This window comes from Haemorhous mexicanus, chromosome 34, assembly GCF_027477595.1.
Source record: "Haemorhous mexicanus isolate bHaeMex1 chromosome 34, bHaeMex1.pri, whole genome shotgun sequence".
NCBI classification, from domain to species: Eukaryota; Metazoa; Chordata; class Aves; order Passeriformes; family Fringillidae; genus Haemorhous; species Haemorhous mexicanus.
Window position 1 is genome coordinate 989515 of NC_082374.1, and position 27723 is coordinate 1017237.

Genomic DNA, 27723 nt, shown 5'->3' on the forward strand with positions numbered 1-27723 from the left:
GTCCCCTGGGAGGGGACAATGACAGGCCACACGCGGGTGGGGGATGGCATTTATTGTCACCAGTGGGGACAGGGGGAGGGGGTGGCACTGGGCAGGGGACATGGGGAGGTGACACCACCACCACCAGAGAGGGGACACTAGGGATGGCACCCTGGAGGTGACACTGCCACTGCAGAGGGGACACTGCCACCAGAGAGGGGACACTGCCACTGCAGAGGGGACACCAGGGATGGCACCCTGGAGGTGACACTGCCACCAGAGAGGGGACACTGCCACCAGGGAGGTGACACCGGGGCTGGCACCCTGGAGGTGACAAGGGACAGCGGGGCCACATGCCCATGTCCTGCTGTGACACCAGGGTGACAAGGGGCTCATGTCCCCTGTCCCCTCATTGTCCCCAAGGCTCAGGGCTGGACTGGCAGGGACACATCATGGTGTCCCCAAGGTGTCACAGCAGGGAGGGGACAGCACAGAGCACGGTGTCCCCAGGGTGTCCCAGGATGTGCCAGCGGGGAGGGGACAATGGGGGATGTCCCTGCGGTGTCACAGCAGGAAGGGGACAGTGAGGGATGTCCCCAGGGCTGTCCCCGCGGTGTCACAGCAGGAAGGGGACAGTGGGGGCTGTCCCCAGGGCTGTCCCTGCGGTGTCACAGCAGGAAGGGCACGGTGGGGGCTGTCCCCAGGGCTGTCCCCAGGGCTGTCCCCGTGCTGTCCCCGCGGTGTCACAGCAGGAAGGGCACGGTGGGGGCTGTCCCCAGGGCTGTCCCCGCGCTGTCCCCGCGGTGTCACAGCAGGAAGGGCACGGTGGGGGCTGTCCCCAGGGCTGTCCCCGCGCTGTCCCCGCGGTGTCACAGCAGGAAGGGCACGATGGGCGAGCGCAGCGGCGGGTAGTCGCGGAACTCGCGCAGGTAACTGCGGTGCTTGCCCTGGGCCCAGATCGCCATCTGCACGAAGCCCACCAGCGAGAACAGCGCCACTGGCAGGGACAAGGGACACAGCTGGCACCAGGGGACAGCGCTGGCACCGCGGGGACGCCCCAGATCCCCCCAAAATCCACCCAGAATCCCCCAGAATCCACCCAAAATCCACCCGCTCCAACACAAATCCACCCCAAAATCCACCCAAATCCTGCCAAACCCGTCCCAATTCCACCCCAAATCCACCTAAACCACCCCAAATCCACCTAAACCACCCCAAATCCACCCAAAATCCACCCAATCCGACACAAATCCCCCGAAAATCCACCCCAAATCCACCTAAACCACCCCAAATCCACCCCAAATCCACCTAAACCACCCCAAATCCACCCCAAATCCACCTAAACCACCCCAAATCCACACAAAATTCACCCAGAATCCACCCAATCCAACACAAATCCCCATAAAATCCACCCAAATCCAGCCAAACCCGTCCCAATTCCACCCCAAATCCACCTAAACCACCCCAAATCCACCCCAAATCCACCTAAACCACCCCAAATCCACACAAAATTCACCCAGAATCCACCCAATCCGACATGAATCCCCCGAAAATCCACCCCAAATCCTGCCAAACCCGTCCCAATTCCACCCCAAATCCACCTAAACCACCCCAAATCCACCCCAAAATCCACCCAAATCCTGCCAAACCCGTCCCAATTCCACCCCAAATCCACCTAAACCATCCCATATCCACCCAAAATCCACCTAAACCACCCCAAATCCACCCCGATCCAAACACGAATCCACCCCGACATCCACTCAAATCCCCTCAAAATCCACCCCGAATCCCCCGAAATCCACCCAAAATTCACCCCAATCCAACACAAATCCACCCCGGATCACCCCAAAATCTGCCCCAAATCCCTTCTAAATGCACCCCAAATCCACCTAAACCACCCTAAATCCACCCAAATCCCCCCAAAATCTAACCAATCACCCCTAAATCCACCCAAATCCACCCCAAATTCCCCCAAATCTACCCCAAATCCACACAATCACCCCAAAATCCAACCCAAATCCACCCCATCACCCCTCAATCCCAGATCCCCCCAAAATCACCCTGAAATCCACCCCCAAATCCACCCTGAATCACACCAAAATTCACCCAAATCCCCCCAAATCCACCGCAAATCCACCCCAAATAAATAACCCCGAAATCCATCCCAAAGCCACCAAAATCCACCCCAAATCCACCCTCAAATCCACCCCAAATCCACCCCCAAATCCACCCTGAACCGCCCCAAATCCACCCAAATCCCCTAAATCCATCCCTAAATCCACCCAAATCCACCCCAAAATTCACCCAAATCCCCCCAAATCTTCCCAAATCCATCCTGAATCAACCCCAAATTCACCCCAAATAAATAACCCGCAAATCCATCCCAAAATCCAACCCAAATTCACCCCAAATCCACCCCCAAATCCATCCCTAAATCCACCCAAATCCACCCCCAAATCCACCCGAAATCACCCCAAAATTCACCCAAATCCACCCCAAATCCGCCCCAAATAAATAACCCGCAAATCCATCCCAAAGGCACCCAAATCCACCCCCAAATCCAACCCAAATCCACCCTGAATCGCCCCAAAATTCACCCAAATCCACCCCTAATTCATCCCAAATAAATAACCTGCAAATCCGCCCCAAAATTCACCCAAATCCACCCCTAATTCATCCCAAATAAATAACCTGCAAATCCACCCCAAATCCACCCCAAATCCACCCAAACCCACCCCAAATAAATAACCCCTAAATCCATCCCAAATCCACCCCAAATCCACCCCCAAATCCAACCTGAATCGCCCTAAAATTCACCCAAATCCATCCCAAATCCACCCCTAATCCACCCCAAATAAATAACCCCTAAATCCACCCCAAATCCATCCCAAATCCACCCAAACCCACCCCAAATAAATAACCCGCAAATCCATCCCAAATCCACCCAAATCCACCCCCAAATCCAACCCAAATCCACCCTGAATCACCCCAAAATTCACCCAAATCCATCCCAAATCTACCCCTAATCCACCCCAAATAAATAACCCCGAAATCCATCCCAAAGCCACCAAAATCCACCCCAAATCCACCCTCAAATCCACCCCAAATCCACCCCTAAATCCACCCTGAACCGCCCCAAATCCCCTAAATCCATCCCTAAATCCATCCCTAAATCCACCCAAATCCACCCCAAAATTCACCCAAATCCCCCCAAATCCACCAAATCCACCCCCAAATCCACCCGAAATCACCCCCAAATCCACCCTGAATTGCCCCAAAATTCACCCAAATCCCCCCAAATCCACCCCTAATTCACCCCAAATAAATAACCCGCAATTCCACCCCAAATCCACCCCAAATCCACCCAAATTCACCCCAAATAAATAACCCCTAAATCCATCCCAAATCCACCCAAATCCACCCAAATTCACCCCAAATAAATAACCCGCAAATCCATCCCAAAATCCAACCCAAATTCACCCCAAATCCACCCAAATCCACCCCCAAATCCACCCGAAATCACCCCTAAATCCACCCTGAATCACCCCAAAATTCACCCAAATCACCCCAAATCCACCCCAAATAAATAACCCGCAAATCCACCCCAAATCCACCCAAATCCACCCCCAAATCCAATCCAAATCCACCCTGAACAACCCCAAAATTCACCCACATCCCCCCAAATCCATCCGGAATCCACCCCAAATCCACCCCAAATAAATCACCCCTAAATCCACCCAAATCCACCCCAAATTCCCCCAAATCTACCCCAAATCACCCCTAAATCCACACAATCACCCCAAAATCCAACCCAAATCCACCCCATCACCCCTCAATCCCAGATCCCCCCAAAATCACCCTGAAATCCACTCCCAAATCACCCCAAAAATCCACTGAAACCACCCCAAATCCCCCCAACATCCTCCCCAAATCTGCAACAATCCACCCAAGTCCCCCCAAAATCCCCCCAAATCCCTCCTAGATCCACCTAAATCCACCCTAAATCCACCTCAATCCACCCCAAATCACCCCAATCCACCCCAAAATCCTCCCTAAATCCACGCTGAATCATCCCAAAATCCTCTCAAAATCACCCTAAATGCACCCCAATCCAACCCAAATCCATCTGAACCACCCCAAAATCCAACCTATCGCCCCTAAATCCACCCCAATCCACCCAAGTCCACCCCAGATCCCCCCCAGATCCAACCCAAATCCCCCCCCATCCACCTCAACCACCAGAAACCCCCCAAAAATCGCCCCCAACTCCACCCCAAATCCAACACGAGTCTCCCCAAAATTCACCCAAATCCACCCCCAAATCCACCCTGAATCACCCCTAAATCCACCCTGAATCACACCAAAATTCACCCAAATCCCCCCAAATCCATCCCAAATTCACCCCAAATAAATAACCCCCAAATCCATCCCAAAGCCACCAAAATCCACCCCAAATCCACCCTCAAATCCACCCCAAATCCACCCCCAAATCCACCCTGAACCGCCCCAAATCCACCCAAATCCCCTAAATCCATCCCTAAATCCACCCAAATCCACCCCAAAATTCACCCAAATCCCCCCAAATCTTCCCAAATCCATCCTGAATCAACCCCAAATTCACACCAAATAAATAACCCGCAAATCCATCCCAAAATCCAACTCAAATTCACCCCAAATCCACCCCCAAATCCAACCCAAATCCACCTTGAATCGCCCCAAAATTCACCCAAATCCCCCCAAATCCATCCCAAATCCACCCCAAATAAATAACCCCCAAATCCATCCCAAAGCCACCAAAATCCACCCCAAATCCACCCTCAAATCCACCCCAAATCCACCCCTAAATCCACCCTGAACCTACCCAAATCCACCCAAATCCCCTAAATCCATCCCTAAATCCACCCAAATCCACCCCAAAATTCACCCAAATCCCCCCAAATCTTCCCAAATCCATCCTGAATCAACCCCAAATTCACACCAAATAAATAACCCGCAAATCCATCCCAAAATCCAACTCAAATTCACCCCAAATCCACCCCCAAATCCATCCCTAAATCCACCCCCAAATCCATCCCTAAATCCACCCCCAAATCCATCCCTAAATCCACCCAAATCCACCCGAAATCACCCTTAAATCCACCCTGAATCACCCCAAAATTCACCCAAATCCACCCCAAATAAATAACCCCTAAATCCATCCCAAATCCACCCCAAATAAATAACCCCTAAATCCATCCCAAATCCACCCAAATCCACCCCAAATCCAACCCAAATCCACCCTGAATCGCCCCAAAATTCACCCAAATCCCCCCAAATCCATCCCAAATCTACTCCTAATCCACCCCAAATAAATAACCCCTAAATCCATCCCAAATCCACCCCAAATAACCCCTAAATCCATCTGTAAATCCACCCAAATTCACCGCAAAATTCACCCAAATCACCCCAAATAAATATCCCCTAAATCCATCCCTAAATCCACCCAAATCCATCCCAAATTCACCCCAAATCCACCCAAATCACCCCAAATAAATAACCCCTAAATCCACCCAAATCCACCCCAAATAAATAACCTGCAAATCCATCCCAAATCCACCCAAATCCACCCCCAAATCCAACGCAAATCCACCCTGAATCGCCCCAAAATTCACCCAAATCCCCCCAAATCCACCCCTAATTCACCCCAAATAAATAACCCGCAATTCCACCCAAATCCACCCCAAATCCACCCAAATTCACCCCAAATAAATAACCCACAAATCCATCCCAAATCCCCCCAAATCCATCCCAAATCTACCCCTAATCCACCCCAAATAAATATCCCCTAAATCCATCCCTAAATCCACCCAAATCCACCCCAAATCCACCCCAAATTCACCCAAATTCACGCCAAATAAATAACCCCTAAATCCACCCAAATCCACCCCAAATAAATAACCCCCAAATCCACCCCAAATTCCCCCAAAATTCCTGGGGACCCCACGGTGGCCCAGGGGACACAGAGCCGGGGTCTGCAGGGTGCCACCCCCTCCCGTGTCCCCTCGTGTCCCCCCGTGTCCCCTCACCGGGCAGGCACTGGGTCATGATGGTGAAACCAATCCAGGAGCCGACCTGGGGGGGACAAACGGGGGCGGGGTGTCACCTTTGGGGTGTCACCTGTGGGGTGTCACCTGTGGGGTGTCACCTGTGGGGGGGGGCTCACCTTTGGGGGGGGTCACCTTTGGGGTGTCACCTTTGGGGTGTCACATTGGGGGTGTGTCACATTTGGGGGTGTAATCTACGGGGGTGTAACCTGTGGGTGTCACCTGTGGGTGTCACCTTTGGGGGTGTCACCTTTGTGGGTGTCACCTGTGGGGTGTGTCACCTTTGGGGTGTCACCTTTGGGGTGTCACACTGGGGGTGTGTCACATCTGGGGGGTGTAATCTATGGGGGTGTAACCTGTGGGTGTCACCTTTGGGGTGTGTCACCTTTGGGGGTGTCACCTTTGGGGGGGGTGTCACCTGTGGGGGGTGTCACCTATGGGGTGTCTCACCTTTGGGGGGGGTGTCACCTTTGGGGGATGTCACCTTTGGGGTGTCACCTTTGGGGCTGTCACCTTTGGGGATGTCACCTTTGGGGGGTCACCTTTGGGGGTGTCACCTTTGGGGTGTCACCTTTGGGGTGTCACCTTTGGGGCTGTCACCTTTGGGGATGTCATCTGTGGGTGTCACCTTTGGGGGTGTCACCTTTGGGGGTGTCACCTGTGGGGTGTCACCTTTGGGGCTGTCACCTGTGGGGCTGTCACCTGTGGGTGTCACCTTTGGGGGTGTCACATTTGGGGGTGTCACCTGTGGGGTATCACCTTTGGGGGTGTCACCTTTGGGGGGTGTCACCCATGGGGATGTCACCATCCTCCACTGCAGTGACACCCCCAGCACAGCGATGTCCCCTCCTGTCCCCTCCCCCATAGCACAGTGGTGTCCCCATGGCCATGTCCCCCCCCAGGGCTGGCCTGTCCCCTCCCAATGTCCCCAGGGCCATGTCCCCCCCCAGGGCTGTCACATTCCCCAGGTGTCCCCAGGGCCATGTCATCCCCCAGGGCTGTCCCCTGCTGTCCCCAGGGCTGTTTTCCCCCCCAGGTGTCCCCAGGGCTGTCACACTCCAGGTGTCCCCCCAGGTGTCCCCAGGGCTGTCACACCGTGTCCCCCCAGGTGTCCCCAGGGCTGTCACACCCCAGGTGTCCCCCCCAGGTGTCCCCAGGGCTGTCACACCCCAGGTGTCCCCAGGGCTGTCACACCCCAGGTGTCCCCCCAGGTGTCCCCAGGGCTGTCACACCCCAGGTGTCCCCAGGGCTGTCACACCCCAGGTGTCTCCCCAGGTGTCCCCCCAGGTGTCCCCAGGGCTGTCACACCCCAGGTGTCCCCCCAGGTGTCCCCAGGGCTGTCACACCGTGTCCCCCCAGGTGTCCCCAGGGCTGTCACACCCCAGGTGTCCTCCCAGGTGTCCCCCCAGGTGTCCCCAGGGCTGTCACACCCCAGGTGTCCCCCCAGGTGTCCCCAGGGCTGTCACACCGTGTGCCCCCAGGTGTCCCCAGGGCTGTCACACCCCAGGTGTCCCCCCAGGTGTCCCCAGGGCTGTCACACCCCAGGTGTCCCCCCCAGGTGTCCCCAGGGCTGTCACACCCCAGGTGTCCCCAGGGCTGTCACACCCCAGGTGTCCCCCCAGGTGTCCCCCCAGGTGTACCCCCAGGTGTCCCCAGGGCTGTCACACCCCAGGTGTCCCCCCAGGTGTCCCCAGGACCATGTTCCCCCCACGGACATGTCCCCACCCAGGACTGTTCCCCCTTGGAGACTGTCACACCCCAGGGCTGTCCCCAGGGTCCCCGGGGATGTCACACCCCCCCAGGTGTCCCCAGGTGTCCCCAGGTGTCCCCAGGTGTCCCTGACCTCGTAGGTGTAGTTGGGGCAGGACACGAGCAGGAAGAGCCAGGTGAAGGGGTTCCGGGTGGGGTACGGGATCTTCCGGGTCTTGGAGCCTGCAGGGGACAGTGACACGGTGACACATGGGGACACGGGGACACAGGGACACATGGGGACACGGGGACACAGTGACACGGTGACACATGGGGACACGGGGACACGGGGACACATGGGGACACATGGGGACACGGGGACACATGGGGACACGGGGACACATGGGGACACAGGGACACGGGGACACGGTGACACATGGGGACACGGGGACACATGGGGACAGGGTGACACATGGGGACACGGGGACACTGGGGGACACAGGGACACAGTGAGACATGGGGACACGGGGACACATGGGGACACAGTGACACGGTGACACATGGGGACACGGGGACACGGGGACACATGGGAACACACGGGGACACATGGGGACACAGGGACACGGGGACACGGTGACACACGGGGACACATGGGGACATGGGGACACAGTGACACTGGGGGACACAGTGACACGGTGACACACGGGGACATGGGGACACATGGGGACACAGTGACACTGGGGGACACGGGGACACGGTGACACATGGGGACATGGGGACACATGGGGACATGGGGACACATGGGGACACAGTGACACGGTGACACATGGGGACATGGGGACACATGGGGACACAGTGACACGGTGACACACGGGGACACGGGGACACAGTGAGACATGGGGACACAGTGACACAGTGAGACATGGGGACATGGGGACATGGGGACACAGGGACACAGTGAGACATGGGGACACAGTGAGACATGGGGACACAGTGACACAGTGAGACATGGGGACATGGGGACACGGGGACACAGGGACACAGTGAGACATGGGGACACAGTGAGACAGTGAGACATGGGGACACACGGGGACACAGTGACACATGGGGACACAGTGAGACATGGGGACAGAGAGACACAGTAACACAGTGACACATGGGGACACGGGGACACAGTGAGACATGGGGACACAGTGACACAGTGACACAGTGACACAGTGAGACAGTGACACAGGGAGACACAGGGACACAGTGAGACATGGGGACACACGGGGACACAGGGAGGGGTTCCAGGTGGGGAACGGGATCTTCCAAGTCTTGGAACCTGCAGGGGACATGGGGACAGAGACACAGGGGGACAGTGACACGTGGGGAGGACACAGTGACACAGGGACACACAGTGACACACAGGGACAGTGACACACAGTGACACACAGGGACACAGGGACACACAGTGACACACAGTGACACAGGGACACACAGTGACACACAGGGACAGTGACACACAGTGACACACAGGGACACAGGGACACACAGTGACACACAGTGACACACAGTGACACAGTGACACACAGGGACACAGGGACACACAGGGACACAGTGACACAGGGACACACAGGGACACAGTGACACACAGGGACACACAGTGACACACAGTGACACAGTGACACAGGGACACACAGGGACACACAGGGACACACAGTGACACACAGGGACACACAGGGACACAGTGACACAGGGACACACAATGACACACAGGGACACACAGTGACACACAGTGACACAGGGACACACAGTGACACACAGGGACACACAGGGACACAGTGACACACAGTGACACACAGTGACACAGTGACACACAGGGACACAGTGACACACAGGGACACAGTGACACACAGGGACACACAGGGACACAGGGACACACAGGGACACACAGGGACACACAGGGACACACAGTGACACAGGGACACACAATGACACACAGTGACACACAGTGACACACAGTGACACAGGGACACACAGGGACACACAGGGACACACAGGGACACACAGGGACACCGTGACACACAGGGACACACAGGGACACACAGGGACACAGTTACACACAGTGACACAGTGACACAGGGACACAGTGACACAGGGACACACAGGGACACAGGGACACACAGTGACACACAGGGACACAGTGACACACAGGGACACAGTGACACAGGGACACACAGGGACACAGGGACACACAGGGACACAGGGACACACAGTGACACACAGTGACACAGTGACACACAGTGACACACAGGGACACACAGGGACACAGTGACACACAGGGACACAGTGACACACAGGGACACACAGGGACACACAGGGACACAGTTACACACAGTGACACAGTGACACAGGGACACAGTGACACAGGGACACACAGGGACACAGGGACACACAGTGACACACAGGGACACAGTGACACACAGGGACACAGTGACACAGGGACACACAGGGACACAGGGACACACAGGGACACAGGGACACACAGTGACACACAGTGACACAGTGACACACAGTGACACACAGGGACACACAGGGACACAGTGACACACAGTGACACACAGGGACACACAGGGACACACAGTGACACACAGTGACACACAGTGACACAGGGACACACAGTGACACACAGGGACACACAGGGACACAGTGACACACAGTGACACACAGTGACACAGTGACACACAGTGACACAGTGACACACAGGGACACAGGGACACACAGGGACACAGGGACACACAGGGGCACACAGGGACACAGTGACACAGGGACACAGTGACACAGGGACACACAGGGACACAGGGACACACAGTGACACACAGGGACACAGTGACACACAGGGACACAGTGACACAGTGACACACAATGACACACAGGGACACACAGTGACACACAGTGACACAGGGACACACAGTGACACACAGGGACACACAGGGACACAGTGACACAGGGACACACAATGACACAGTGACACAGGGACACACAGTGACACACAGGGACACACAGTGACACACAGTGACACACAGTGACACAGTGACACACAGTGACACACAGTGACACAGGGACACACAGGGACACAGTGACACACAGGGACACACAGGGACACAGTGACACAGGGACACACAATGACACACAGGGACACACAGGGACACAGTGACACAGGGACACACAATGACACACAGTGACACACAGTGACACAGGGACACACAGTGACACACAGGGACACACAGTGACACACAGGGACACACAGGGACACAGTGACACACAGTGACACACAGTGACACACAGTGACACAGTGACACACAGTGACACACAGTGACACAGTGACACACAGTGACACACAGGGACACAGGGACACACAGGGGCACACAGGGACACAGTGACACAGGGACACACAGGGGCACACAGGGACACAGTGACACAGGGACACAGTGACACACAGGGACACACAGGGACACACAGTGACACACAGTGACACACAGTGACACGCAGTGACACAGGGACACACAGCGACACAGGGACACACAGTGACACACAGGGACACACAGGGACACAGTGACACAGTGACACACAGGGACACACAGGGACACACAGTGACACAGTGACACACAGGGACACACAGGGACACACCGGTGACAAGGGGACACACAGGGACATGGGTGGCACAGGGACACACGGGGACACCCCCGGACACGGGTCATACACAGTGACACACCGGTGACAAGGGGACACACGGGGACACCCCCAGACACGGGTCACACACAGTGACACACCGGTGACACCTCCTGACACGGGGACACACTGGTGACACCCCGTGGGACACAGGTCACACACTGGTGACACACCCAGGACACGTGTCACCCCCCAGGCCACCCCCTGGACAGGTGCCACCCTCCATGTCCCCTCCATGCCACCCTCCGTGTCCCCTCCATGCCACCCTCCGTGTCCCCTCTATTTCCCCTCCATGTCACCCTCCGTGTCCCCTCCTGTCCCCACAGTGTCCCTGCCAGCCCCTGGCTGCTCCCACGTGTCCCTGTGGCCTCTGCATCATCGTGTCCCCAATGTCCCCCCACTGTCCCCAATATCCCGAATGTCTCCAATGTCCCCAGTGTCCCCCAATGTCCACAATGTCCCCAATGTCCCCAAAATGTCCCTAATCCCCCCACTGTCCCTGCTGTCCCCAATGTCCCCAATCCCCCAGTGTCCCCAGCGTCCTCAGTGTCCCCAATTCCCCCAATGTCCCCAACCGCCCCCGTGTCCCCGCTGTCCACAATGTCCCCAGTCCCCTCGCTGTCCCCAATCCCGCCAAATCCCCCCAATGTCCCCAGTGTCCCCATTGTCCCCGCTATCCCCAGTGTCCCCAATCCCCCCACTGTCCCCCCACTGTCCTCACTGTCCCCTGGCTGTCCCCTGGCTGTCCCCAATGTCCCCAACCCCCCAATGTCCCCCCAATGTCCCCCGCTGTCCCCTGGCTGTCCCTGCTGTCTCCAATGTCCCCAATCCCCCACTGTCCTGACTGTCCCCTGGCTGTCCCCCATGTCCCCAGCCCCCATAATGTCCCCCCACTGTCCCCTAGCTGTCCCCACTGTCCCCAATGTCCCCAACCCCCCCACTGTCCCCACTGTCCCTGCTGTCCCCACTGTCCCCAACCCCCCCACTGTCCCCCACTGTCCCCTGGCTGTCCCCGCTGTCCCCTCACCTGCCGGCCGCAGGTTCCTCAGGGCCACGTGGATGGAGAAGTTCCCGAGCTGGCAGAACTGGGGGGGTCACGGGGGGGGGTCATGGGGGACCTCGGGGCGGGGGGTGGCACTGGGACCCCCCCCAGGGACCCCCCAGTGTCCCCATGGTCCCACTGAGACCCCCCAAATCCCCCCTGGGCCCCCCAAACCTCCCCCCACCCCATAGGGACCCCCAAATCCCCCTGGCCCCCCCAAACTGCCCGAGACCCCCCAAACCCCCCGTGGTCCCCCCAAACCTCCCCCCACCCCATAGGGACCCCCCAAACTCCCCCAGCCCCCCCAAAACAGCCCAGCCCAGCCCCCCCAAACCCCCCCAAATCCCCCATCCCAGCCCCCCCAAACCCCCCTGGCCCCCCCAAACCCCCCTGGCCCCCCCAAACCAACCAAACCCCCCCATGGCCCCCTCAGCCCCCCACCCCCCATCCCAACCCCCCCATGCCCCCCCCAAACCCCCCCAGCCCCCCATGGCCCCCCCAAACCAGCCCACCCCAGCCCCCCCAAAGCCCCCCAGCCATCCCAACCCCCCCAGAGGCCCCATGGCCCCCCCAAACCCCCCCTGAACCCCCCCAAATCCCCCATCCCAGCCCCCCAAACCCCCCCAAACCCCCCCAAATCCCCCATCCCAGCCCCCCCAAACCCCCCCAGCCCACCACGGCCCCCCAAACCCCCCCTGAACCCCCCCAAATCCCCCATCCCAGCCCCCCCAAACCCCCCCAGCCCCCCTCGGCCCCCCAAACCCCCACTGGGACCCCCCTCAAATTCCCCCAAACCCCCCATGGACCCCCAACCCCCCCCAAACTTCCCATCCCAGCCCCCCAAACCCTCCCAAACCCCCACTGGGACCCCACAAACCCCCCCAACCCCCCTGAACCCCCACCGTGACCCCCCAAACCCCTCAAACCCCCCATCCCAACTTCCCCAGCTCCCCCCTGTCCCTCCCTGTCCCCCCGTGTCCCCCCGTGTCCCCCCCTGTCCCCTGTGTCCCCCCCGTCTTCCGTGTCCCCCCTGTCCCTCCCTGTCCCCCCCATATCCCTCCCTTTCCTCCGTGTCCTTCCCTATCCCCCCTGTCCCCCTGTGTCCCCCCCAGTGTCCCCCCCGTCCCTCCCTGTCCCTCCGTGTCCCCCCGTGTCCCCACCTGTCCCCCTCGTGTCCCCCCCTGTCCCTCGTGTCCCCCCCGTACCCACCAGGAACACGGCCAGCGCCAGCTTCACCTGCTCGTCACCGTAGGCTGGGGGGACACGGGGGGGTCAGCACAGGGACAGGGACATGGGGGGGTCAGCACAGGGACAGGGACAGGGACACGGGGGGGACAGGGACAGGGACAGGGACAGGGACACGGGGGGGACAGCACAGGGACAGGGACAGGGACAGGGACAGGGACAGGGACAGGGACAGGGACACGGGGGGGACAGGGACAGGGACAGGGACAGGGACACCGGGGGGTCAGCACAGGGACAGGGACAGGGACACAGGGGGGACAGGGACAGGGACAGGGACACGGGGGGGACAGGGACATGGGGGGGTCGGGACAGGGACAGGGACACGGGGGGGACAGCACAGGGACAGGGACAGGGGGGGACAGGGATGGGACAGAGGGGATAGAGGGGACAGAGGGACAGGGACAGGGACATGGGGGGGTCAGCACAGGGACAGTGGGACAGAGGGGACAGGGATGGGGACAGAGGGGGCAGGGACAGAGATGGGGACAGAGGGGACAGGGAAAGGGACAGGGATGGGACAGGGAGAGGACAGGGACAGAGATGGGGACAGGGACAGGACAGGGAGGGGACAGGGAGGGGACAGAGGGGACAGGGACAGAGATGGGGACAACCTCCAGTGTCCCCTCCTGCGGGGGACACAGGGGTGGCAGGGACAGGGACAATCACATCCCTGTGTGTCCCCTGGAGGCACAGGGGGACAAGGGGACAAAGTGATGGGGACATTGGGGACACAGAGGGGACAGGGACAGGTGACAGTGACAGGTGACAGGTGACAGGTGGCACTCACCTGGCGGGGTGTACAGCGGGTGGTTGATGTAGTGGGGACAGTGACAGGTAACAGTGCCAGGTGACAGTGGCAGGGACAGGTGACAGTGACAGGTGGCAGGGACAGGTGACAGTGACAGGTGACAGGGACAGGTGACAGGTGGCACTCACCTGGCGGGGTGTACAGCGGGTGGTTGATGTAATGGGGACAGTGACAGTGACAGGTAACAGTGCCAGGTGACAGTGGCAGGGACAGGTGACAGTGACAGTGACAGGTGGCAGGGACAGGTGGCAGGGACAGGTGACAGTGACAGGTGACAGGGACAGGTGACAGGTGGCACTCACCTGGCGGGGTGTACAGCGGGTGGTTGATGTAATACGCCATCCAGGCAGCGAAGCCCCAGTAGTAGGTGCAGTTCTGGGGACATTGGGGACACGTTGGGGACACGTTGGGGACACGTTGGGGACGCGGCAGTGGCAGGCAGGGGACACCTGGGGACAGCCAGGTGTGCGGTGCTGCCACGGAGGGGACACGGAGGGGACACGGGGAGAGCAGGGCGGCCTCGGGAGGATGGGCGGGTGAGCCAGGTGACGGTGACACCTGGACAATGTCACACGGGGGCGGGGCGGGGTGGGGACAGGGGTTTGGCAGAGGTGACACAGGGGGACAGAGAGGGGACAGGCGGTGGCAGAGGGGACCTGGGGGGGGACAGGGAGGTGACCCAGAGGACAGTGACACCTCAGAGATGCGGCATGGGCAGTGCTAGGGGTGTGGCACAGGTGACACTTGGGTGGCACAGGTGTCACCCAGGTGTCACCCAGGTGTCACACCTTGAAGACGTTGTGCAGGGGCACGGCGCCGTGCGAGAAGCGCTGGGGACAGGGAGGGGACAGGGAGGGGACAGGGAGGGGACAGGGTGGTGCCGGGGCAGTGACACAGGTGCTGGGGTGGTGACACAGGTGACACACAGGTGTCACACCTTGAAGATGTTGTGCCGGGGCATGGTGCCGTGCGAGAAGCGCTGGGGACAGGGAGGGGACAGGGAGGGGACAGGGAGGGGACAGGGTGGTGCTGGGGCAGTGACACAGGTGCTGGGGTGGTGACACAGGTGTCACCCAGGTGTCACAGGTGTCACACCTTGAAGATGTTGTGCAGGGGCACGGTGCCGTGCGAGAAGCGCTGGGGACGGGGAGGGGACAGGGAAGGGACAGGGAGGGGACAGGGTGGTGCCGGGGCAGTGACACAGGTGTCAGGGCAGTGACACAGGTGTCACCCAGGTGTCACCCAGGTGTCACAGGTGTCACACCTTGAAGATGTTGCTCAGGGGCATGGTGCCGTGCGAGAAGCGCTGGGGACAGCGAGGGGACAGGGTGGTGCCGGGGCAGTGACACAGGTGCCAGGGTGGTGACACAGGTGTCACCCAGGTGTCACCGGTGTCACACCTTGAAGACGTTGCGCAGGAGCACGGTGCCGTGCGAGAAGCGCTGGGGACAGGGAGGGGACAGGGAGGGGACAGGGTGGTACTGGGGCGGTGCCAGGGGTGTGACACAGGTGCCAGGGTGTCACCCAGGTGTCACCCAGGTGTCACACCTTGAAGATGTTGCGCAGGGGCATGGTGCCGTGCGAGAAGCGCTGGGGACAGTGAGGGGACAGGGAGGGGACAGGGAGGGGACAGGGAGGGGACAGGGTGGTGCCGGGGCAGTGACACAGGTGCCAGGGCAGTGACACAGGTGTCACCCAGGTGTCACCCAGGTGTCACCGGTGTCACACCTTGAAGATGTTGCGCAGGGGCATGGTGCCGTGCGAGAAGCGCTGGGGACAGGGAGGGGACAGGGAGGGGACAGGGCGGGGACAGGGAGGGGACAGAGTGGTGCCGGGGCAATGACACAGGTGTCAGGGCAGTGACACAGGTGTCACCCAGGTGTCACCGGTGTCACACCTTGAAGATGTTGCGCAGGGGCATGGTGCCGTGCGAGAAGCGGTGCACGAAGAGCGTCTCCAGCAGCCGCTTGATGTAGTGGAACGAGTGACAGCAGCACGCCAGGCTGGGGACAGGGGACAGTGGGGACATTGGGGACACACCTGGGACACCTGCCCCCTGTCCCCACCACCTGCCCGGTGTCCCCTCGATGGCTCCTGCAGCCCCAAGTGTCCCCAATGTCCCAATCCCCCCAGTTTTCCCGGCAGTGTCCCCAATGTCCCTGCTGTCCCTCACTGGACCACGCGGTGCCAGCTGGTGGTGACTGTTCCCAATGTCCCCAAGGTGTCCCCAAGGTGTCCCCAATGTCCCCACAATGTCCCCAGTGTCCCCATGGTGTCCCTCACTGGACCACGTGGTGCTGGCTGGCAGTGACTGTCCCCAGCGTCCCCAAGGTTTCCCCAATGTCCCCATGCTGTCCCCAACGTGTCCCCAAGGTCCTCAATATCCCCAAATGTCCCCAATGTCCCCATCCCCCCAATGTCCCCGCAGTGTCCCTGATGTCCCCCTGATGTCCCCAATGTCCCCATGCTGTCCCTCACTGGACCGTGCAGTGCCAGCTGGCGGTAACTGTCCCCAGTGTCCCCGCCCCCCCAATGTCCCCGCAGTGTCCCCGATGTCCCCCTGATGTCCCCAATGTCCCCATGCTGTCCCTCACTGGACCATGCAGTGCCAGCTGGCGGTGACTGTCCCCAGTGTCCCCGCAGTGTCCCCATTGTCCCCAAAGTCCTCGCAGTGTCCCCAGTGTCCCCAATGTCCCCAGTGTCCCTCACTGGACCACGCAGTGCCGGCTGGCAGTGACTGTCCCCATTGTCTCTGCAGTGTCCCCAGTGTCCCCAATGTCCCCGCAGTGTCCCCAGTGTCTCACTGGACCACGCGGTGCTGGCAGTGTCCCCAGGGTGTCCCCCCGATGTCCCCAATGTCTCACTGGACCACGCGGTGCTGGCTGGCGGTGACTGCCCCAGTGTCCCCAATGTCCCCAAGGTCCCCAATCCCCCCAATGTCCCCCCAATGTCCCCAGTGTCCCTCACTGGACCACATGGTGCCGGCTGGCGGTGACTGTCCCCAATGTCCCCAGTGTCCCCTCTGATGTCCCCACGGTGTCCCCGATGTCCCCTCTGATGTCCCCAGTGTCCCCAGTGTCTCACTGGACCACACGGTGCTGGCTGGCGGTGACTGTCCCCAATGTCCCCAGTGTCCCCAATCCCCCCAGTGTCCCCAGTGTCCCCATGGTGTCCCCAGTGTCCCCTCTGATGTCCCCAGTGTCCCCAGTGTCTCACTGGACCACGCGGTGCCGGCTGGCAGTGACTGTCCCCAATGTCCCCAATCCCCCCAATGTCCCCAGTGTCCCCAATCCCCCCAGTGTCCCCAGTGTCCTTGATGTCCCCAATGTCCCCAATCCCCCCAATGTCTCCAGTGTCCCTGATGTCCCCAATGTCCCCAGTGTCCCCTCTGATGTCCCCAGTGTCCCCAATGTCCCCTCTGATGTCCCCAGTGTCCCCTCTGATGTCCCCAGTGTCTCACTGGACCACGCGGTGCTGGCTGGCGGTGACTGTCCCCAATGTCCCAATCCTCCCAATGTCCCCAATGTCCCTGCTGTCCCTCACTGGACCACACGGTGCCAGCTGGCGGTGTCTGTCCCCAATCCCCCCAGTGTCCCCAGTGTCCCCAGTGTCCCCTCTGATGTCCCCAGTGTCCCCACTGTCCCCTCTGATGTCCCCAGTGTCTCACTGGACCACGCGGTGCCGGCTGGCGGTGAAGTCGTAGCGGGGCCCGTACAGGAAGGGGACCCGGAAGTAGAACAGCAGGTAAATGAGCAGGGGGCCCGCGTACTCCGTCAGGAACACCTGGGACAGGTGACAGGGGACACTCAGGGACACTCAGGGACACCTGGGACAGGTAAATGAGCAGGGGGCCCGCGTACTCCGTCAGGAACACCTGGGACAGGTGACAGGGGACACTCAGGGACACTCAGGGACACCTGGGACAGGTAAATGAGCAGGGCGCCCGCGTACTCCGTCAGGAACACCTGCACAGGTGACAGGGGACACTCAGGGACACTCAGGGACACCTGGGACAGGTGAGAGGGGACACTCAGGGACAGTCAGGGACACCTGGGACAGGTAAATGAGCAGGGGGCCCGCGTACTCCGTCAGGAACACCTGCACAGGTGACAGGGGACACTCAGGGACACCTGGGACAGGTGAGAGGAGACAGTCAGGGACACCTGGGACACCTGGGACAGGTGAGAGGGGACAGTCAGGGACACCTGGGACAGGTAAATGAGGGGATCAGGAACACCAGGGACAGGTGAGGGACACCTGGGACAGGTGAGGGACACCCGGGACAGGTGAGGGACAGGTCAGGAACACGTGGACAGGTGACCTGGGACAGGTGAGGGACACCTGAGACAGGTGAGGGACAGGTGAGGGACAGGTGAGGGACACCTGGGACAGATGAGGGACAGGTCAGGAACACCTGGACAGGTCACCTGGGACAGGTGAGGGGACAGTCAGGGGCACCTGGGACAGGGGAACACAGGACACCCAGGAGCAGGGACAGAGGGACAGAGAGGGACAGACAGACACGGGGACACAGGGGTGACACAGGTGACACAGGGAGGTGACACAGGTGGCACACAGATCACACAGGTGACACACAGGTGACACAGGTGTGACACTCAGGTGCCCTCACGGTGACCCAGCTGATCTGCACCCCCAGGTCCCAGACGGTGTCACAGGTGACACAGGGAGGTGACACAGGTGACACACAGATCACACAGGTGACATGCAGGTGACACACAGGTGATACAGGTGACACAGGGAGGTGACACAAGTAATACACAGATGACACAGGTGACATGCAGGTGACACAGGTGTGGCAGAGTGACACGGGGATGACAGAGGTGACACAGGTAAGACACAGTGACACAGGTGACACACAGGTGACACAGGGGATGACACAGGTGTGGCACCCAGGTGCCCTCACTGTGACCCAGCTGATCTGTGCCCCCAGGTCCCGGAAGGGGACACAGGTGACACAGTGTGTGACAGGAGATGAGACACAGGTGACACAGGGGATGACACAGGTGACACAGGGGTGACAGAGGTGACACAGGTGACAGAGATGACACTCAGGTGACACACAGGTGTGCCACCCAGGTGCCCTCAATGTGACCCAGCTGATCTGCACCCCCAGGTCCCAGAATGTGTCACAGGTGACACAGGTGACACAGTGTGTGACAGGAGATGACACACAGGTGACACAGGTGATAGAGAGGGGTGACACAGGTGACACACAGGTGACACAGGGACGACAGAGATGACAGAGGTGAGAGACAGGTGACACAGGTGACAGACAGGTGACAGGTGACATACAGGTGACAGGTGACAGCCAGGTGCTCTCACCGTGACCCAGCTGATCTGCACCCCCAGGTCCCAGAAGGGGACACAGGTGACACACAGGTGACAGACAGGGACGACAGAGGTGACAGACAGGTGACAGACAGGTGACACTCAGGGGACAGACAGGTGACAGACTGGTGACACTCAGGTGACAGACAGGTGACAGACAGGTGACACAGGTGACAGACAGGTGACACTCAGGTGACAGACAGGGATGACAGAGGTGACAGAGGTGACAGACAGGTGACAGACAGGTGACACAGGTGACACACAGGTGCCCTCACCGTGACCCAGCTGATCTGCGCCCCCAGGTCCCAGAAGGGGACATAGGTGACACACAGGTGACAGACAGGGATGACAGAGGTGACAGACAGGTGACAGACAGGTGACAGACAGGTGACACTCAGGTGACAGACAGGTGACAGACTGGTGACACTCAGGTGACATACAGGTGACAGCCAGGTACTCTCACCGTGACCCAGCTGATCTGCATCCCCCGGGTCCCAGAAGGGGACACAGGCGACACACAGGTGACAGACAAGGATGACAGGCAGGTGACAGACAGGTGACAGACTGGTGACACTCAGGTGACAGACAGGTGACACACAGGTGACAGACAAGGATGACAGGCAGGTGACAGACAGGTGACAGACTGGTGACACTCAAGTGACAGACAGGTGACACACAGGTGACAGACAGGTGACACTCAGGTGACAGACAGGGACGACAGAGGTGACAGACAGGTGACACAGATGACAGACAGGTGACAAACAGGTGACAGGTGCCCTCACCGTGACCCAGCTGATCTGCGCCCCCAGGTCCCGGAAGAGGACACAGGTGACACAGGGATGACAGAGGTGACAGACAGGTGACACAGGTGACAGACAGGTGGCAGGTGACAGACAGGTGACACTCAGGTGACAGCCAGGTGCCCTCACCGTGACCCAGCTGATCTGCGCCCCCAGGTCCCGGAAGTAGAGCGTGGCCGTGGTGCCCACGGGCAGCGACTGCAGCACGTCCTCGTCCTTGAGCGAGCGCCCCTCTGCGGAGAGCACACCTGGCACACCTGGCACACCTGGGCACACCTGGGCACATCTCTGAGGGGTACCTGGGCACACCTGGCACACCTGGGGACATCCCTGAGGGGTACCTGGGCACACCTGGCACACCTGGGCACACCTGGCACACCTGGGGACATCCCTGAGGGGTACCTGGGCACACCTGGCACACCTGGGCACACCTGGCACACCTGGGGACATCCCTGAGGGGTACCTGGGCACACCTGACACACCTGGCACACACCTGGGGACATCCCTGAGGGGTACCTGGGCACACCTGGCACACCTGGGCACACCTGGCACACACCTGGGGACATCCCTGAGGGGTACCTGGGCACACCTGGCACACCTGGGCACACCTGGGGGATACCTCGGCACACCTGGCACACACCTGGCACACACCTGGGGACATCCCTGAGGGGTACCTGGGCACACCTGGCACACCTGGGCATACCTGGCACACCTGGGCATGCCTGGCACAAACCTGGGGGATACCTGGGTACAGCTGGGCACACCTGGCACACCTAGGCACACACCTGGGGACACACCTGGCACACCTGGGGACATCCCTGAGGGGTACCTGGGCACACCTGGGCACACACTTGGCACACCTGGGCACAGCTGGCACACCTGGGGGTACCTGGGCACAGCTGGGCACACACCTGGCACACCTGGGGACATCCCTGAGGGGTACCTGGGACATGTAGGACATTCCTGGGGAACAGCTGGGGACACCTGGGACACCCCTGGGGACAGCTGGGGACATCCCTAGGGATAGCTGGGACACCTGGGACACACGTGGGGACACCTGGGGACACCCCTGGGACACCTGGGGACACCCCTGGGACACACGTGGGGACACCCCTGGGACACCTGGGGACATCCCTGAGGGGTACCTGGGACACCTAGGACATCTCCAGGGGACACCTGGGCACACCTGGGGACATCCCTGAGGGATATCTGGGGACACCCCTAGGGACAGCTGGGGGACACCTGGGCACACCTGGGGATGACAGGGGACACCTGGGGACATCCCTGAGGGGTACCTGGGACATGTAGGACATCCCCGGGGGACAGCTGGGGACACCTGGTGACATCCCTAGGAACACCTGGGGACAGCTGGGGACATCTTGGGACATGTGGTGACATCCCTAGGAACACCTGGGGACACCTTGGGACACCTGGGGACACACTGGTGACACCTGGTGACACCCGGGGACCCCCCATGCCGCGGGCGGTGGCACTCACTGGGGTCCAGGCGCAGGGACTGCCTCGCGGGGTACCACTGGGGATCTGTGGGACACAGGGACAGCGGGTGGCACCAGGGACAGGGACAGGGCACCAGGGGACAGGGACAGGGCACCAGGGACAGCGGGTGGCACCAGGGGACAGGGACAATGGCACCAGGGACAGCGGGTGGCACCAGGGGACAGGGACAGGGCACCAGGGGACAGGGACAGGGCACCAGGGACAGCGGGTGGCACCAGGGACAGGGACAGGGCACCAGGGACAGGGACAGGGCACCAGGGACAGCGGGTGGCACCAGGGACAGGGACAGGGCACCAGGGACAGGGACAGGGCACCAGGGACAGCGGGTGGCACCAGGGACAGGGACAGGGCACCAGGGACAGGGACAGGGCACCAGGGACAGCGGGTGGCACCAGGGACAGCGGGTACCACTGGGGATCTGTGGGACACAGGGACAGCGGGTGGCACCAGAGACAGGGATAGGGCACTAGGGGACAGGGACAGTGGCACCAGGGGACAGGGACAGGGCACCAGGGGACAGGTACAGTGGCACCAGGGACAGCGGGTGGCACCAGGGGACAGGGACAGGGCACCAGGGGACAGGGACAGGGCACCAGGGACAGCGGGTGGCACCAGGGGACAGGGACAGTGGCACCAGGGACAGCGGGTGGCACCAGGGGACAGGGACAGGGCACCAGGGGACAGGGACAGGGCACCAGGGACAGGGACAGTGGCACCAGGGACAGCGGGTGGCACCAGGGACAGCGGGTACCACTGGGGATCTGTGGGACACAGGGACAGCGGGTGGCACCAGGGACAGGGATAGGGCACTAGGGGACAGGGACAGTGGCACCAGGGGACAGGGACAGGGCACCAGGGGACAGGTACAGTGGCACCAGGGACAGCGGGTGGCACCAGGGGACAGGGACAGGGCACCAGGGGACAGGGACAGGGCACCAGGGACAGCGGGTGGCACCAGGGGACAGGGACAGGGCACCAGGGGACAGGGACAGGGCACCAGGAACAGCGGGTGGCACCAGGGACAGCGGGTACCACTGGGGATCTGTGGGACACAGGGACAGTGGGTGGCACCAGGGGACAGGGACAGTGGCACCAGGGACAGGGGGTGGCACCAGGGGACAGGGACAGTGGCACCCAGGGGACAGCAGGGGTGGCACTGAGGGGACAGCAGTGGTGGCACTGCAGGGACAGTGACAGTGGGTGGCACTGAGGGGACACAGCCCCCATGGGGACAGGGCCCCGTGCTGGTCTCTGATGACAACGGTGACAGTGGTGGCCTTGGGACAAATCCAGGGCCATGATGGAGGTCCCCATGGCCCGGTGACATGTCCCCATGGCCCGGTGACAGGTTCCCATCTTTGTCCTTGTCCCCTCCCCTGTCACCCACCTCTCTCTCTGTCCCCATCCCTGCCCCCACTCTGCTGTCCCTGTCCCCGCTGCCCCCATCCCTGTCCCCTCCCCGTCCCTATGTCCCTGTCCCTGTCTCCATGTCGCTGTCCCCATCCCTGTCTCCTGTCCCATCCCTGTCCCCATGTCCCCTCCCTGTCCCATCCCCACGTCCCCCTGTCCCCATGTCCATGTCCCCATGTCCCCCTATCCCCCATCCCTGTCCCATCCCTGTCCCCATCCCTGTCCCCTGTCCCTGTCCCCCTATCCCCCCTCCCTGTCCCATCCCTGTCCCCATGTCCCCATGTCCCCCTATCCCCCCTCCCTGTCCCATCCCTGTCCCATCCCTGTCTCCATGTCCCCTCCCTGTCCCATCCCCCTGTCCCCATGTCCCCCTGTCCCCCCTCCCTGTCCCATCCCTGTCCCATCCCTGTCCCCATCCTTGTCCCCATGTCCCTGTCCCCCTATCCCCCCTCCCTGTCCCATCCCTGTCCCATCCCCATGTCCCCCTGTCCCCTCCTGTGTCCCCTGTCCCTGTCACTCACGGCTCTTGCTGAACAGGTTTTTGATGTCGGCCACCGTGGCCTGAGGCTCCACCTGGGGACAGCGAGGGTGCTCAGGGGACAGGGACAGCGCCAGGCCACCCGTGTCCCCTCCAGGCCATCCCTGTCCCCTCCCAGGCCACCCCTGTCCCCTCCAGGCCACCCCTGTCCCCTCCTGGGCTGTCTCTGTGTCCCCCCCCAGGCCACCCCTGTCCCCTCCAGGCCACCTGTGTCCCCTCCAGGCCACCCCTGTCCCCTCCCAGGCTGTCCCCGTGTCCCCTCCAGGCCACCCCTGTCCCTTCCCAGGCTCTCCCCATGTCCCCTCCCAGGCTCTCCATGTCCCCTCCTGGGCTGTCCCCGTGTCCCCTCTTGCTGTCCCCATGTCCCCCCCATCCCCATGTCCCCCCATGCTGTTCCCAAGTCCCCATGTCCCCTCATGGCACTGTCCCCATGTGTCCCCATGTCCCCCACATGTCCCCATGGCTCCCCTTGTCCCCCTGTCCCCTCCTGCTGTCCCCTGTCCCCTCTTGTTGTTCCTGTGTCCCCCCATGTCCCCATGTGTCCCCACGTCCCCCCCCACCATGTTCCTGTGTCCCTCCCAGGCTGTCCCCGTGTCCCCTCTTGCTGTCCCCCTGTCCCCCCATGCTGTCCCCCTGTCCCTCAATGTCCCCCCCCCGTGTCCCTGTGTCGCCCCGCGCTGTCCCCATGTCCTCCTGTCCCCCTGGGCTGTCCTCATGTCCCCATGTCATCCCGTGTCCCCAGGCCCCCTCATGGCACTGTCCCCATGTCCCTCACATCCCCATGTCCCCCCTGTGTCCCCCTGTACCCCCATGCTGTCCCCATGTCCCCTCTGTCCCACCATGTCCCCCGGTGTCCCACCATGCTGTCCCCATGTCCCCTCTGTCCCACCATGTCCCCGTGTCCTACCATGCCGTCCCCATGTCCCCCCATCCCTCCATGTCCCCATGTCCCCTCTTGCTGTCCCCATGTCCCCCTATGTCCCCGTGTCCCTATGTCCCCCCACTCCCCATGTCCCCCCCCCCGTGTCACCAAGCCCCCTCATGTCCCCTTGTTCCCCTGTCCCCTTTTGCTGTCCCCACATCCCTCCGTGCTGTTCCCACGTCCCCATATCCCATCATGGCACTGTCCTCATGTCCCCCTGCTGTCCCCATGTCCCCCCCATGTCCCCACATCCCCCCTGTCCCCCTGTCCCCTCCTGCTGTCCCCATGTCTCCCCATCCCCGTGTCCCCCCATGTCCCCCCTGTCCCCTCATCCCCCCATGTCTCCCATGTCCCTTAGTCCCCGCCATGTCCCCCCGTGTCCCCATGTCCCCCCGTGTCCCCATGTCCCCACATCCCCCCTGTCCCCTCTTGCTGTCCCCATATCTCCCCATCCCCGTGTTCCCAAATGTCCCCCCCGTCCCCATGTCCCCCCATTGCTCTCCCGTCCCCCTGTTCCCACCGTGACTCGCCCTGTCCCCCATCCCCCCGTGTCCCCCATGTCCCTTAGTCCCCGCCATGTCCCCCCGTGTCCCCGTGTCTGTCCCGGTACCTTGTCGAGGAAGCACAGTTTGTCCCTGGTGCGCGCGTCCAGGATCTCCACCTCGAAGAAGAGCATCGCCGCTTTCCGGGGCCGCCTCCCGGGGGCCACCGGGGGCCACAGCCCGGCCACGGCCACCGGGCCCACCGGGCCACCCCCGCCGGTGGCCGCCGCGGGCCACAGCCCCGCCGCGGCCACCGGGGCCACCGGGCCACCCCCGCGGGGCGCCACCGCCACCTCCATGGCACCGAAACCCGATCGGCCCCGCGGCCGCTAAATATAGCCCCACCCCCCCTGGTGGCCCCTGGTGGCCCTGAGGTGGCCCTGGAGTGGTCCCTGGTGGCCCTGGAGGTGGCCCGGGGGCGGCCCTGGAGGTGACCCCGTGGTGGCCCCTGGAGGTGGCCCGGGGGGGACCTCGTGGTGGCCCTGGAGGTGGCCTGGACGAGGCCCCGTGGTGGCCCGGGAGTGGCCCCTGATGGCCCGAGGGTGGCCCTGGAGGTGGCCCGGGGGTGGCCACCGGAGGGACAGTGTCACCCGGCGGGGACAGGACAGGACAGGACAGGAGGTGAGGCCGGACGCCCCCCCCCCCCCCCCCCGTGTCCCCAGGTGGCCCGAGGTGGGGACACGGTGGCCGCGGCCATGTGGCCACTGTCACCGACGGAGGTGACGTCACGCGGGGACACCGGGACGGCTCTGTCACTCCCGGGGGGAGGGAGGTGACACTGGGGAGGGTGACCCTGCCACGGGAGGGAGGTGACACCGACAGCTACCGGGCCGTGCCCTGGAGCCACGCCCGGCGCGGGGACGGTGACAGGGACGGTGACAGCAACAATGGCGCTCGGGGGGTGACAGCGGAGCCCTCCCGGGGTCACCGCGGCCCGTCACGGCCCTGCTGCGACGCGGGGGCGGCACGGGACCCTCGGGGACCTTCCAGAACCTTCCGGGACCCTCCGGGACCACCGAGGGGCCCGGGACCTCAAGCCCCGCCCCTTTCCAAGAGGCCACGCCCCTGTCGCCGATGCTCCGCCCACGAACAGGCAGAAGCTCCGTCCCGTCACGCGCAGCGGTCCCGCCCCTCCGCGCATGTGCACAGCGCGGCCCCTCCGCGCATGCGCACAGCGCGTCCCGGTTGCCCCGGGGCGGAACGCGCGGGTTTCGCGAGGCCGCCGCGATGGCGCCGTGCGGGACCGGCGGCGCCAGACGCTCGGGGCCGCTCCGGTGGCGGTGTCCGGCCCGGGCCGCGGGCAGCCCGGCCGCCTCACCTCGTAGTGCTTCATGGCCGCTCCGCTCCGCCGCTCCCGCCGCCCCCGCCACCCCCACGTGACCCGCCCTCTCAGCCTCGCGGGGGGCGGTGCCTGCGGCTCGGCCAATCGGCGCCACGCGCGTAGCTCGGCGCGGCCAATCGGAATGCGGCGGCCCCGCCCGCGCCTTCGCCCCTTCCCGCCGCTCTGGTTGCCGGGGCAACGCGAACGCCCGAGGGGGACTCCGCCAATGGGAGGCGGGGGCGGGGCTTAGAGTGACGGCCAGGGTAGCCAATGGGAGCGCGGTGAGGGCGGGGTTGAGGGTGGAGTGATGGTCAAATTAGCCAATGGGCTCGCGGTGGGGGCGGGGCAAGCTCCGCATGTGCCCTGGGCGGATCTAGAAGGGGTCTGGGGGCTCATGGGGGGTTTGGGCGGTAGAGGGGTCAAAAGGAGGCTGGGGCTCTGTGGGTTTGGGGCGGTCCGAGGGGGCTGGGGGGCCATGGGGGGCGGGAGGCCATGAGGAATGGAGGGGTCCCAGGGCCTGGGAGGGGTCACTGACACTGGGGGGCTGTGGCGTTTGGGGGGTCCAAGGGGTTTGGGGGGTCCGGGGGGGCCATGGGGGGCGGAGTCAAAGGGGTCATAGGGTGTTTGGGGGATGGGGGGTCATGGGGACTGGGAGGGGTCACAGGAACTGGGGGCGTCTGGGGTTGGGGGGGGTCCGAGGAGTTTTGGGGGTCTAGGGGGACCACGGGGGGTGGGACCATGGGGAATGGAGGGGTCACGGGGG

At 62.0% G+C, this 27723-nt stretch overlaps 1 protein-coding gene across 1 annotated transcript; it reads right to left on the minus strand.

Annotated features, from left to right (window-relative positions):
• Window positions 1-37: 37 nt before the first annotated feature.
• TECR (trans-2,3-enoyl-CoA reductase) lies at window positions 38-27072 on the minus strand. The gene is made up of 13 exons (XM_059872227.1): window positions 26958-27072; window positions 25708-25758; window positions 24159-24210; window positions 22207-22251; window positions 20839-20942; window positions 18228-18343; window positions 16458-16563; window positions 14863-14935; window positions 13717-13760; window positions 12493-12550; window positions 7906-7994; window positions 6045-6090; window positions 38-976 (listed from the first exon to the last, which is right to left on the minus strand). Exons 1-13 carry the CDS (start codon window positions 26970-26972, stop codon window positions 849-851), a joined length of 927 nt encoding a protein of 308 aa, XP_059728210.1. The 5' UTR covers window positions 26973-27072; the 3' UTR covers window positions 38-848.
• Window positions 27073-27723: the final 651 nt, after the last annotated feature.

What these genes read in the sequence shown, in the direction of transcription:
- TECR (XM_059872227.1), bottom strand. An exon ending in AACTGTGCTTCCTCGACAAG is followed by an intron (nt 24,211 to 25,707) that starts GTACCGGGACAG and finishes CGCTGTCCCCAG; the next exon opens with GTGGAGCCTCAGGCCACGGT. An exon ending in CCCGCTGTACACCCCGCCAG is followed by an intron (nt 13,761 to 14,862) that starts GTGAGTGCCACC and finishes GTGTCCCCCCAG; the next exon opens with CCTACGGTGACGAGCAGGTG.